This window comes from Cnephaeus nilssonii (assembly GCF_951640355.1).
Source record: "Cnephaeus nilssonii genome assembly, chromosome: 8".
NCBI lineage: Eukaryota > Metazoa > Chordata > Mammalia > Chiroptera > Vespertilionidae > Cnephaeus > Cnephaeus nilssonii.
Window position 1 is genome coordinate 100304913 of NC_137079.1, and position 14837 is coordinate 100319749.

The following is a 14837-nucleotide window of genomic DNA, read 5'->3' on the forward strand; positions in this document are numbered from 1 at the left end:
GTTCTTCACAGCACCCACATTTGGTTCTGATTGGTCGGTTCCTATGCCAGTCAGTGTCTCTTGGCCTATCAATGGGACCTGATCAGAAAGGTGGGGCTGATCAGCAGCCTCAGTGGAGGCCTGAAGAGAAATGAAGGTGCGGCTGCTGGCCAGACTGGGAGAGAAATAGAAAGGCAAGTGCTGATCAAAAGCTGCCACAGAGGCTGATTCGCAGCCCCCTCAGCAGTTAGTGCCGGGGAACTGCCTGCAGTGGAACTGCCTGCAGGACTGACTTCCAGTTGGTCAAGCCTTGGTCTTACTAGTCCTCACAACACAGGGTTTTTATATATTAGGATTATATAACTTAAGCCTCTCAGACAGACAAAACTTAACTGAAACCTGCAAGTTGCCAGTTTTCACCTAATGCAAAGTAGAACCTTAGGGAACTCAACTTCAAATCATAACAATGAGTTTTCTAGCTTTCAGTGGTAATAAAAAGAAAAAAAAATACTGAACTTAAAAATTAAATAATGAAATTGTGATTTTAAAAAAAGACACCAGCAAAGGATAGTAAATTTAGCTGATCATTTTATGGTAAAATTTGGCTGGAGAGATGAATATAGTAGAGGGCAACATTTGCATTAAAAATGTCCTTGATACATTGGAGAAGTGGCCAAATATAATAGGATAAGGCTTAAGCAGGTAAGTGCAGGACTTCACTAGAGGAGCTATCTGGGTTGTATATATAAAAGATAGAAAAGTGTGTCAGAGAATGTATATTTTGAAAACCAATTAATATTTAGATTTTTATTATATCATAGCAGATTCAGAATGTTGTTAAAAATAGATATATTTTGATACATTGTTCCAGAAATAGACATGGCTTTTCACACCATTCATGCCAATTATTTGGTCCCTCTTATACTTAATGAATTATATCACCAAGATGGAAAACTGGATTTGGTCCAAATCTATGTAACTGAACAAGCCAACTGGTTTATCAGTGACCAAAATTTAGATGTTAAAAATTCATACCTGTCCATCTGTTCCAATAGCGCCTCCACAGTCGGTGAGAAGTTCTGACATGTCATAGTAGCTAACAAACTCCCACAAACAGGCCTCGAGGTTCAGATTTCGGTAGAAGCGTAAGGTACTGGAACCTCTGATAGATGAGCTGTACTGGTAAGGATACATCTCTCCAACTATTTCTGGATTTTTTCTAGCATTAGTCAAAAAACCGTGATGGGTCTTTACTTCAGTATAATCTAGGAGATTCGAGCACTTGTGGTTTCCAATTCTTGTGCCATCAGGGCTGAGAGTGAGCTCGAAGTTGGAAAGTTCTTTAGTGGAGATCACAGGGAGCATGCCTATGAGGAATTGTAATCATTGTTACCATTCTTCTTAAAAATAATAATCTTTATACTTGAAAGTATTACAGATGTCCTCTTTCTTCCTCCTACAATTACCTCCTCTTCCCTCCTCCCCTCCTCTCCCCCTCCTAAGGCCTTCACCGCACTATTATTAAGTGTCCATGGTTATGCATATAAGTTCTTTGGTTAATCTGTTCCTGCCTCCCCCCCCCCCCCAGACCCCTCTGCTTTCCCCCCTTTCCCTCTGTCTGAGACTCTCCAGTCTGTTGCATGTGTCCATGTCTCTGGATCTATTTTGTTTGCTAACAGCAAAGGGCTTAGAACACTTTCTAATTTCTTTATCTCTTGAGAAGACAAGTCATAAAATACTATAGAGCAATGATTATCAAAGTAGTTTCTCAGTACCACTTAGGGTCCTGGGAATTTTTCAGGAGATCTATAACATTAAAGCAATTTTTGTAATAATACTAAAATATTATTGGTCTCTTCCACCTTATTCTCTCACTGTGGTACGTCCATTTTTGCCTGATAGGTTTCTCCTCCACCCTTTGCACCCCTGAGTCACATATCCAAAATGAACCTATAGAGAGAGCGATCCAATGTGGAACCAATGTTATGTCATAAAGAGGTACAGATTCCTGTCAATCTAATCTGCCTGCTCAAAACAAATTTGGGTTTGTAAAAAACAGATAAAACATTTTATGAGGGTGGGAGAGTTTACCTTGTAGTTTCTGATAGTACTTAACATTTCATCTCTCTTAACTACTTAAAATATAACTAGCAACTGAGTAATAACAAATAATTTACTTCAGGTATAAAGTGAATTGAGTGGAATACAACTTGAAAATGTCTTCTGTATATAGAAAAATGTTCATAAAGTATAAGTAAAATTATCGACTCACAAATTCTGGCCATACTTCCCTACCCAGAGAAAATGAACAAAAAATACAATAATCCTAGTTGCATTCTTAATTTTATTTCAGTACCTAAGAAATGTCGTAGTTATTGCAATAAATATTGGGAGGGATTTCTAAAACTACAGCTATGAAATAGCAAATACATGTTGAAGGCAAACATTTGAGATACCAAAATGCTTTATTATAAGTCCAAGATAAAAAGTTTTGAAGACATATTTGTGCTATTTCATAATAGCTAGCATGTTAACCAACATTTTATTCTATTGTGTTTCGACATATGTTAAGTTTATCTAATGTTAGAGAATGCTTAAAATGCCAGAATGTTAAATGGGCAGAAAAAAAGCAGAAACATTTGAAAGAAACAGAAAAACTTGAAGCTCAAGTTGCAAATTGAGCACTTATTGTCTGCTTAGTTAAATAGAGTATTCAGTAAAATAAACATGGAAGTAAACTTTTCACGACTTTGTTTACCCAAGTCACCTACCGTCTGTGTGTGGCATCATCACCGTGAGCCTGATAAGGTTTGCGTACTCTGGGTCCTCGGGGCCCATGTAGCGCAATTTAGCTGAAAATGGCTCTGCTCCCACTATCCCTGGCACCCGAGGCTGACAAAGACCTAAAAATGAACACATTTATGCTAAAAGTAGGTAACAGACAACGTCTAAAGAATATTTTAAAAATAGGCACTATGATTTTTCCATGTATTTTAATATTTTCTCTGGACTCAAGGCATTTCTGGGAATAGAAAGCAGAAGACCATAGTGTGAGAAGTAATTATAACAAAAAGTTTACTGGCTACTTCCTAACATTTGGGGTATTTTTATAGAGTTTGAGAAAAATATAGTTCAATGTGATTTAATATATGCTGAATATTCTAGGTTATGAGCATATAGTCACAAAATTATCTATAATAATAAAAGCATAATATGCTAATTACACTGGACAGTCAAATGACCGTCTGGACGTCATTCTGGATGTCTTTCTGGACAAAGCCACTGTGGTGGGAGCCGAGGCAGAGGTGGTTAGGAGCAATCAGGCAGGCAGGCAAGCAGTTAGGGGCAATCAGGCAGGCAGGCAGAAGGGTTAGGGGCAATTAGGCAGGCAGGCAAGCAGTTAGGGGTGATCAGGCAGGGAGTGGTTAGGGGTGATCAGGCAGGCATGCAGGTGAGCAGTTAGGAGCCAGCAGTCCCGGATTATGAGAGGGATGTCCAACTGCTGGTTTAGGCCCAATACCTCAGCCTAAACTGGCAGTCGGACATCCCCAGAGGGGTCCTGGATTGTGAGAGGGTGAAGGCTGGGCTGGGGATTATCCTCCCCCGCGTGCACGAATTTCACGCACCGGGCCTCTAGTCCTATATAATAAAAGCCTAATATGCAAATCAACCAAACAGCAGAACAACAGGTCGCTATGATGTGCACTGACCACCAGGGGGCAGATGCTCAGTGCAGGAGCTTCCCCTAGCCTGCAGGCTCCAGGCCAGCCAAAGTGGGAGCCAGCAGGGGCTCCCTGATTGCCCCGCCAGTCACCCCACATATCGGCCCTGATTGTTGGCCAGGCCTAGAGACCCTACCTGTGCACAAATTTCATGCACCAGGCCTCTAGTCCTAATATATAAAAACCCTGGGTCCGTCACATACTCAACAACCAGGAGGCTCAACTGTTCGGTTTGCCAGGCTGCGCGTGCAACAAGTGCGTGGGCTGAACTGCTGACCTCCCGGAGAGAGAGAGAGACAGGGCTGATCAGCAGTGGCAGCCTCACCAGCAGCCAAGCCTCTCTCTCTCTCTCTCCCAGAGATCAGCAGTTCAGCTGCTTGCCAGCAGCCTGGGGTGGCTGCTGATCAGCCCCGCCACTATGCTCAGGCCCGGAGATAGGCCCAGAGATGCTGACTGGCATAGAAACCGACCTATCAGAACCAAATCTGGGTGAATTGTAAGGAGCCAATGGCTGCCTAGGAGGCGGAGATTTGATACTGACTGGCATAGAAACCGACCAATCAGAACCAAATCTGTGTGAATTGCGAAAAGCCAATGGCTGCCTAGGAAGTGGGGTTTTTGATGCTGACTGGCATAGAAACTGACCAATCAGAACCAAATCTGGGTCAACTGTGAGGAGCCAATGGCTGCCTAAGAGGCAGAGCTTTTGACGCTGACTAGCATAGAACCAAATTGGCCGGCAGGGGAAGGCAGTTGGGGGTGATCAGGCAGGCAGAAGCAGTTAGGGGTGATCAGGCTGGCAGGGAAGGGCAGTTGGGGGTGAGATCAGGCCAGCTGGGGAGGGCCATTGGGGGTGAGATCAGGCCGCAGGGGAGGGCAGTTGGGGGAAACCAGGCTGGCAGGGGAGGGCAGTTGGTGGGGACCAGGCCTGCAGAGGAGGGCAGTTAGGAGGGGACCAGGCTTGCAGGGGAGTGCAGTTGGGGGCAACCAGGCCAGCAGGGAAGGGCAGAACCAAATTGGCCGGCAGGGGAAGGCCGTTGGGGGTGATCAGGCAGGCAGAAGCAGTTAGGGGTGATCAGGCTGGCAGGGAAGGGCAGTTGGGGGTGAGATCAGGCCATCTGGGGAGGGCCATTGGGGGCGAGATCAGGCCGCAGGGGAGGGCAGTTGGGGGAAACCAGGCTGGCAGGGGAGGGCAGTTGGTGGGGACCAGGCCTGCAGAGGAGGGCAGTTAGGAGGGGACCAGGCTTGCAGGGGAGGGCAGTTGGGGGCGATTGGGCAGGCAGGGGAGCAGTTAGTTGTTAATCAGGCTGGCAGGGGAGCGGTTAGGGCGTGATCAGGCTGGCAGGCAGAAGCAGTAGGGTCAATCAGGCAGGCAGGCAGGCAAGTGGTTAGGAGCCAGTAGTCCCGGATTGTGATAGGGATGTCCGACTGCCTGTGGGATCGGACATCCAGCAGTCAGACATCCCTCGAGGGGTCCCAGATTGGAGAGGAATAAGGCTGGGCTGAGGGACACCCCCACCCCCCAGTGCATGAAATTCATGCACCAAGCCTTTAGTTTTAATATAAAGTATGAACAGACACAGTATGGATGATTGAAAATCAATGGAAAAAAAGTAAGTTAGTTTAATTAAGTGATTTGATGTTTACTGTAGAATAATATACTTATTGCTAGTTATAAATATATACATTATTTATAAGCTAATAAAACTAAAAAATGCACTTATTTTTAAAACAGAAAATTATGTGTCTTTGAAATAAAAGAACAAAATGTTTAGTTTTCTCTATATATGTAATTTCTTACAGTATGTGTATTATAAATTACTAGTGGCCCAGTGCACGAAATTTGTGCATGGGGGGGGGGGTTGTCTCTCAGTCTGGCCTGCATCCTCTCCAATCTGAGACCCTTGTGGGATTGGGCCTAAACTGACAGTTGGACAACCCCCTCGCAACCCAGGACTGCTGGCTCCTAACCACTCACCTGCCTGCCTGCTTGATCACCCCTAACCACTCTGCCTGCTGGCCTGATTGTCCCCAACTACACCCCCCTGTCGGCCTGCTCACCCCCAACTGGTCCCTTCTGCCAGCCTGCTTGCCCCCAACTGTCCCCCCCGCCAGCCTGATCACCTCCAACTGCCCTCCCCTCCTGGCCTGATCATCCCCAACTGCCTTCCCCTCCTGGCCTGATCACCCCTAACTGCCTCTGCCTTGGTCCCACCACCATGGCTTTGTCTGTAAGGACTTCTGGAAGGTCTCATTAGCATATTACCCTTTTATTAATATAGATAGGATATGACATACTGCCATAACTATAACATATGTACCAGTATTACTCTATGAGAATACATACTTCATGCGCTAGGAAGGCATCTAATACATTACATGGTATATGTTGTAAGTAGTAGAAAATACTGTATTCATAGCAATAATATACACCCTGTGACTTCCCTTCCTGATTTGGGAATGGTTCCCCAGTTCTTTGAACGTTTCCTGGCCCCTAATGTATTTTTTTTTTTTTTTGTCATTCAGTGTAACTTTATTTAATGTTTATTGCATATGATTTGAGGTCTTTAATTTCTAACCACCAAAGATTCAAAAAACTATTTTTTCCATGAAGTTTAACATTAATATCAGTGAATTCATGTATTCATGTGTTTTTATTGTAAACATCTGAATTATTCACATTGTCATAGATCTTGAACACATAAGCGTGGACCATGCACAGGCTGGAAGCCACTCTGCAAGCAAACAGATACTCTTCATAAGGAGAAAAGTCATAGCACAACATTTAATGTCCAACCTGAGTCACCTCAGAATATTATATATATTGACTTCTTAATTCATATAGTATCGGGAACTCAACTGCTTGGTTGGTGATGGGGTTGACCTGGTTTCAGGAGAATTATTCCTGAAATAATTAAGGAAAGGAGGGCTCAATCTTTCCTTGGTTGCTTGCTCCTCCCCAGCACCTTCATCTTTCTTCTCATGCTCAGCTTCTCGGGCATCTTCTCTTTCACCTTCACCTCCTTCTTCCTCCTTTGCATCCTCAAATTCTTCCTTGGCACCTTCTTCCTCTTCCTCTCCTTCCTCTTTGTCAGCCACTTCCTTCTCCTTCTCCTCCTCTTCAGCTTCTCCTTCAGAGTGGGGTTTATCCTTAGCTTCCTAATGGTCTCCTCCACCTCGATTTGCTCCTCCTGGATGTTGCTCGTGTATTAAGAAGGGAAGGAGTGAGTGGACATCAAGTAGGAGCTAGTCTGTAAACCACCTTAGGCAGATTGACCAAAGATCTGGGAATTCTGGGTGTAGCCACTGGCTATGCTTCCCACGCTGGTGAAACTGAGCTGGGTCTCCTCACTTTCCAAGAGTTTCCTGTAAGCTGCAATGTCAATGTCCAAAGCCACATTGAGGAGGTCCTGGTATTCTTTTAAATGTCATGCCATTTCACTCTCTGTAGTTCTCAACTCATTTTCTAATTTGTTGATTGTGTCCTGCATAGCACTAACATCAGAGTTCTGCTTATCTTCCAGCTCTTGCAGCTGCTTTCCCAGAGCTTCGTTCATGCCCCGGCATGCTTTGATCTCCAGGGTCTTGGCCTTGAGCAGGCGGCAGCTTTCAGACACCTCGTCCTTGGCGGCGCGCACCCCATAGGTGTTCTTGGCAGTACTCTTGGTCAACATGGTGAGCAGCTCTTGTACCATTCTTCTGCATTCTGCATGTCCTTGGCAGTCAGCTTCTCCTACTGGGCACTGATGTCCTTGAGCGCTGCAGAGAGGTCGGACTTGGAGATCTGAGTGTACTGGATCTGCACCTGCAGCTCAGCGATCTCCTCTTCATGCACCTTCTTCAGAAAGGCGATTTAGTCCATCAGGCTGTTGATGCGCTTTTCAAGCTCAGCGCCAGCAAGAGCCGCCTCATTTGCACCTTTTCCCGCCTCTATCAGTCAGCCCTCTGCGTCATCATGGTTCAGCACCTCTTCCTGGTAGCATGCCTGCAGGTTGCTCCCAGTCCATTCCAAGCCCTGGTACCTGCTAACTGCCCACTGCCCTCTCCTCGCCAGGGACGGGCGCGGGGGGCCGGGGCACAAGCATCCCATTTTCATTAAAAAGTTCAACCCTGGTCTGCTCCACCAGTGTCCACAGGCGGCCCAGGGGCAGATAATGATCCCAGAGACCCTGGCCACCCCAGCCTACCTGGGTCCCCGATGGTGGGCTCGACCCAGCGGGAAGAGTCAGGTTCAGCCCGCCTGGCCTGATCAGACCCAGATGGCTGCCTGGACCCTGCGGGCAGCATCAGGAGCTTCCCACATGGCCTGCCCGGTCCCGATGGTGGCCTGGACCCCACGGGCAGCGACAATCCCTGCCCGCCATGCCTGTCTGGTCCCCGATGGTGACCTGGACCCTGCAGGTGGTGACAGGCGCTGCCCGCCATGCCTGCCGGACTCCAATGGCGACCTGGACCCCGCAGGTGGCATCAGGCACAGCCTGCCATTCCTGCCTGACCCCGATGGCTGCCTGGACCCCGTGGGTGGAGTCAGGCGCTGCCCACCATGCCTGCCTGACCCCGAGGGCTGCCTGGACCCCACAGGTGGTGACAGGCACTGCCCGCCATGCATGTCCGGTCCCCGATGGCGGCCTGGACCCTGTGGGAGGCATCAGGGGCTGCCCGCCATGCCTGCCGGACCCCGATGGCTGCCTGGACCCTGCGGGCGGCATCAGACACTGTCTGCCCTGCCTGCCTACACCCCGAGGGCGACCTGGACCCCGCAGGTGGCGACAGGTGCTGCCCGCCATGCCTGTCTGGTCCCTGATGGTGGCCTGGACCTTGCAGGTGTTGACAGGCGCTGCCACCAGGCCTGCTGGGTCCCGATGGTGGACTCGACCCTGTAGCAGTGTCAGACACAGCCCTCCCCTCCTGCATATGCAAATTTACCCTCCATCTTTGTTGGCCTAATTTGCATATCGCTTCTGATTGGCTGTGGGCGTAGCGAAGGTATGGTCAATTAACATTTTTCTCTTTTATTAGTGTAGATAGCTCATTATTTCTCTTCTCTCTCTCTCTGCCTCTCTTTCTCCCTCCCCTTCTCTCTCTCTCTTTCTCTGACACTCATGAATTTTGACATAAAAATATTTCTCCAATATTTGCTTTAAAGTAATTTTGATGTTTTCATTTTAATATCATGAAAGGGAATTACAATTTGAAGATATCTAGGAAATATAAATTTCTACTTGTACAAACTGGGGTATTAGGACAGGAATAAAATCAGAAGGCAGGCCTCAGTACCTGGGCTGTCTGTTTTATTAGTAGGACATTTTAAGGTATTTCTTAATTTTTCTATTTTTGGTACCAACTCAAAATTTTGGTTTTAAGAGAAACTTAAACACCATGTTTTAATCCCAATAAAAGAGCATATTTACTATACATTACATTAAAAAATATTGATCCTTACTAAATAATGGGGGGGTGGTACATAGTCATTTCTTTATGCAGCAAGTATACTTCTAAGTCTTGTATGCAAATACAAGTTTTAGAAATAGAATCTTATAAATAAACAGGTATTTTAAAATCTAATTTAAATGGTTTCTGTAGAGTGAAGGATTGGTTTATAAAGTGGATTTCCTATCTTTTCATTATTATCTTTAACCATATCCTATTCTCCACCCAAAGTGTCAAGCTCCAGTTCTGAACACAATCTCCCTAGTATTATCAAGGTCTGGGCACTTGTACATACTTCTCTACCTGGATAATACTTCCTTTTCAGACTCCAGCAAACTCCTACTCATGCAACAACTAACTTGGAGTGTTTTAACATCATATATGAGCCAAATTTCCTAGGTCTGAACCTTGTATAACATCTGCTTCATTTCTTGATCCTCTCACACGCCTTCCATTTCTCTACTTTTAGTTCCCAGAATATTCCATGTTTTTTCATGCTTCTCTGAGTCATTACTCATGCCTTTTTCCCTCTGTTTTCAAGATTCAGATTAAGAATCTCCTGTTTAATAAAACCTTTCCTGACCCATTCTGGGTAGAACTAATCACTACCACTTTTTCATTTCTGTGCCCTGTCCAGATTAAACTTTGTGTCCTCAATATGAGTTTAAACTCCTTGAGGACAATAATCTTGTCTTATTTATTTATTTAAAATTCTGAGCATAAAGCAATTATATGCCAGCAAAAATTCTGGTGTATGATAGGTGATTTTAAAATGTGGAATGAACCAATATTTTTTTAATAAATATTTTAAAACAGATTCTCACTTTTAAGTACTTATTAGTATAGCATATTATAAAACACATGGGGCATTTGAAAAAATTTAATAACCAGAAATTAAACATTTCCAATATGCCATGGTATCCCAGTGATCTTCATATGAAAATAGCAATATGTTACCTTCTTCTTTACTGATGGTTACAATAGGGCTCATAAGCTCCAGGCCTTCATTGCCATTGGTATTGACAGCACGAGCCGCACACTGTACCCTGGAGCCAGGTTGAAAGTATATGGAGTCTAAAGTGATCATCTTGGATGATGTAAAATAGGTGTCAAAGTCCACTTCTCTCATGGGGCTGGTCACACCATCAGGGCCAGTGGGTGCACTAATCAGCCATCGGTACAGAGTCAAAGTGTCATTGATGTTCTCACTTGTACAAATAGAACCTGTTTTGTCATAGTTTGAATATTTAGGATTGCAAGCCTACGGGGAACACAGAACTATGTTAGGGTCACAGTATAGAATAATGTGTAAACTATTCATCTCAAGTTCCATCATAGTGCTTTCACTAATGCTTTTCCCCCCTTCCTACATGCTATTTGCGCAACCCTCAAATTTTTATTCCTAGCCATGATAGCTTTTATGAACTCTAATCTTGCATTTCAAACAGCTATTGGATGTTTCTACTTCTAACTGATACAAGTAAAAGTGTTATTCATTTCATCATCTCTTGAATCCTCAGAGTTGTCCATTTAATGGTGAGATAGAGAATCTTTTTTCCTTCTCTGTCTCCTTCCCTTTTTCCCTCCTTTCTCTCTTCTTGCCCCCCACATCCAGTGGGTCAGTGAACTTGGTTGATTCTTCTTTTGCAATATTTCTTAAATTGCTCCCTTCCCATTCCCAGCACCACCTCCCTAATTGAGGGCCACACTGTTTCCATGGTAACACTGAAACACAACTTCTCCTCTCATGAAATTCTATGCAAGAACTCCTTGCTACCCAACAAATGAAATCCACATTCTTTAATGTAACATTTAAAGACCTCTATAACTTGACACCAAATTATTATTTTTGCCTTGTTAATTCAATAAACATTTATTGTGAACCCATTTTATGTAGGTCATCATACCAGGGCTGTTTTGATATAAAAATAGGCCCCAGTTTTTGCTCACAAGGAGCTTATAATTTAGATTCAAGAGTAGGCAAATAAAAGTGTAATAATAATATACCATTCTTTGACCTGGCTGGTGTGGCTCAGTTGGTTGGAGCATTGTCCCATACACCAAAAGGTCACCAGTTCAATTCCAGGTCATGGCACATACCCCAATTGTGGGTTTGATCCCGGGTTGGGGCACATGCAGGAAGCAACTGATTGATGTTTCTCTCTCATATTGATGTTTCTCCCTCTCTCCCTCTCTTTTCCTCTCTCTCTCAAAGCAGTACAAGATAATATGCCACTTTTTTTTTTTTTTTGCTATTCTTCTAGATGTAGCTTATGATGCAATTACTTCTTCCTGAAATGACTTTCCCTTATCTGACTCTTCTTTTAAACTGAAATTCCTAAGCCTTCCCTTGTACATAGAGCTGCATTATTCTTGTGAATATGTTCATATTTTGTCCCGTAGTAACTAATTTTCACATGTTTTTCTCTTTTATTTTTTTATTTCCTTGAGTGCAGAATTCAACCCCTACTTATTTTCCTATTAGTGACAGACACCGAGATAACATGAAATAACAATCTATGTACACGTCACTTAATTAAGCTTTGTTGGTTAAAGGAAGAAAAATGAGAACTTTATTTGATTAATGCTATATTTTCCTTTCCAAAGTTCAAAGCTTAAACCTTGTAGTATTTTCCCACTTTTATTTATTCGTGTCAAAGATAATACCGTATTAGTTAAGCTAGAATTATTTTAAGTAATTATTTTACAATTTTCCTCAATTTCCTACTCACTGTGATACAGATGACAGGATAGCCAGACACAGGTCCAGCATTCTCTTTAGCTCTGGAAGTATCATCATACGTCAATAAGGACACAATTTGAGGGACAGAAGGAAAAGTGACATCTGCCATGCTGTTCATTTCTTCTATATACACAATGGCTTTCGTCGCCTAGTAGGAAAAGATAATTGTCTGTGGTTATTAAAATATTTGACTCTTAGCGGTTCTATTGCACATAACAATGCCATGATGCTTGGCAAGTCCCTAGCTTCATCATGATAAAATTGTCACATGCAGATACCTTTCAGAGTGACTGATCCTGTACGGTTTATTCCACGTGACTCTGGCACCTTGGCCATATCTTATGGTATTAGGGGAGGGTACCTGAGCCCAGGGCAGTTTGTGTTGGCCAAAGGCCCATGAGGCATTTGGGCTCTAATTTTTTTCTATAAATTGTGATGAAAGTAGCTAAATCTGTCTTGGAGTTGTTACGTAGAAGATCCATAAAAAAGTCAATTAGTTGATAGTGGGAGAAAAGCTAAAAGACATCCTGAAAGAAGGTAGATACTAGGGCTATGCTGAAGTGAGTGCCAGTTATAAAGCAAAGCCGTCAATGGTCAGAGGTCGAAGGAGCCTGAAGCACAGGCAGAGGGAGAACAGAGAGGAACCTGTGAACATGTACTGCTGGTAAGGTAATCAGAACACCTTGCTAATAAATTTGCCTTAGCTCCTGAATAATCTTCCAATATCTAACTACCATAGTTTCCAAATCTATATTTGTAAGTGTATTCTTTAAAAAAGCTTTTATAACTTGAAGTGAATCTCTGTTTCTTTCACTTAAAAAGTTTAATATTATGCTCCATAAAAATAACAAAAGACTAATTTTTATGTGATCAAGGCTTAAAAAAGATTTTCTGCCCATACTTCTTCAATTTTAAAACATATTTTTTAATTGATTTTTTTACAGAGAGGAAGGGAGAGGGATAGAAAGTTAGAAACATCAATGAGAATGAAACATTGATCAGTTGCCTCCTGCACACCTCCTACTGGGGATGTGCCCGCAACCAAGGTACATGCCCTTGACCGGAATCGAACCTGGGACCTTTCAGTCCACAGGCCGACGCTCTATCCACTGAGCCAAACTGGTTAGGGCACTTCTTCAATTTTAAATATGCCTTTAAGAAAATCAAGGCACTGTAGCAGAAATATCACCAAGTAGTAAAAATTACAGAATGGTAGCCCATACTTAAGGAAGAAAATCTCTCTAATTTGATCTCAAACAAATAGTGAAACAAATAATAAAAGAAATAAAGTACATTTAAGCATAGATATTATAAATATTGATCTGTTCCTAAATTATTTAGCTTTAAAAATTATTTTAGGCCCTGGCCTGTGTGGCTCAATTGGTTAAGCATCGTCCCATGCACCAAGAGATCACTGGTTCGATTCCCAATTCAGGACATTTGCAGGAGGTAACTGATCGATGTTTCTCTCTCATCAATGTTTCTCTCTCTCTCTCTTTCTCTCACTTTCTCTTCCTCTCTTTCTAAAACCAATAAAAACTTATTAAAACATTGTTTTAGGTTTAAAGGTAAAAAATGTGTAAATTTGTTCATCTTAAAGAAAAATTGGTTGCTTATGAAACATAAATTAAATAAAAAGAAAAGAGGTGTTAGAACTGTAACATTTGGGCTATGCTGAAGTGAGTCCCAGTAAGTGTTATATTTACTCTAGACATCAATTTAATAAAGCTAGGTTGAAAAGGTGGAAATTTTTTGAAAATTAGCAAACTATTTTGTGAATTAAAATGTGTGTTTTAATGAGTTGTGCACTGAACTAATGGTTTCATCTTTGTGCTGAGATGATGCTTTCTCTATGGAGATTAATTCTAAATTCAGTTGTTACTTACTTTACATGGGCAGATGTAGGACTCAGTGACTCTAGTCCTTGAGTTTGTACAAACATGATTTTTCAAACAAAGACACAAATCTCTTGATTATAATCTAACAAGTGGCCCGGTGCACGGATTCATGCACATTGAAAGGAAACTAATTTGAAGAAATATTTTACTATCGCTATTCATCCTTTCTCTTTAATAGAAGTGTCAACCAAATTCACAACTGACAATGACAGATTGAAACACACGCGTGCAATTGGTACCAGCAAGAGCTTTATATGTATCACACATGTGCAAGTCAACATTTATTTTTAAATTGCCAGCGCCCGTCATATGTACCAGCCGGCTGGTTGGTCGGATGGTCGGACAGATGGATGGTTGGTCACTTAGCCTTTTATATATATAGATAGGAACAAAATTTATTTAGGAGTTGAAAGAGATAATGTACATCTCCTTTATATAAGGCTTGTACAGAGTCCCATTACTTTATTGTACACTATGAGATGCTTATATGCAATTTCCCTCATAAAATGCTGGTTATAAATTTGTATCTGTATTTATTACTTACCTGTGTCTCTGCTATCATATTTTCATCAGGTTTTAGGTGAACAGTGAAAGCCTCTCTCATCTCTCTAACCCCATCGTGGATTACTTCAATTTCAACAATGTGCTGGGTTTCTCCCTCCTTAAATTCAATTTCTACAAGTGCAAAATCACAGATTTAAATCTTTTACATATGAATATGAGTTTTTGTTAAGCTGTTTTTGTGAGCAATTCACAATGTGAAATACATTTTACAATATGGACCAGTGTGAGTGTGTGAATGAAATGGAATAAAAAGTTTTTTAAAAATCACCTATTTCTACTATATTCATTATACTCTAATATTTTCTATTCTATTCCATTCTACCCTGAAAAAAATTTAATCATAAGCTACTAAATTTATTTATTGGACCTCAATTTGAAAAAAATGCTGAATTATGGAAAGGATAATCAACAGTTCTAATACCAGGACTAACCAGACAAACTTGCATCTTATTTCCAAAAATTTCTAAACCAACAGGACATAAGTCAAATGAATATGATCAC

General features: G+C 42.4%; 1 protein-coding gene across 2 annotated transcripts in view; it reads right to left on the reverse strand.

The window, feature by feature from the left end:
• The window catches only part of FREM2 (FRAS1 related extracellular matrix 2), a 337043-nt gene that overhangs the window by 69911 nt on the left and 252295 nt on the right, over positions 1 to 14837 (reverse strand). For both annotated transcript variants that reach the window (XM_079779003.1, XM_079779002.1), the window contains 5 exons: positions 14317 to 14447; positions 11864 to 12022; positions 10089 to 10392; positions 2751 to 2882; positions 1015 to 1346 (listed from right to left, as the gene is read on the reverse strand). In XM_079779003.1, the coding sequence (XP_079635129.1) occupies positions 1015 to 1346; positions 2751 to 2882; positions 10089 to 10392; positions 11864 to 12022; positions 14317 to 14447 (1058 nt within the window). The remainder of the gene's footprint in view (positions 1 to 1014; positions 1347 to 2750; positions 2883 to 10088; positions 10393 to 11863; positions 12023 to 14316; positions 14448 to 14837) is intronic.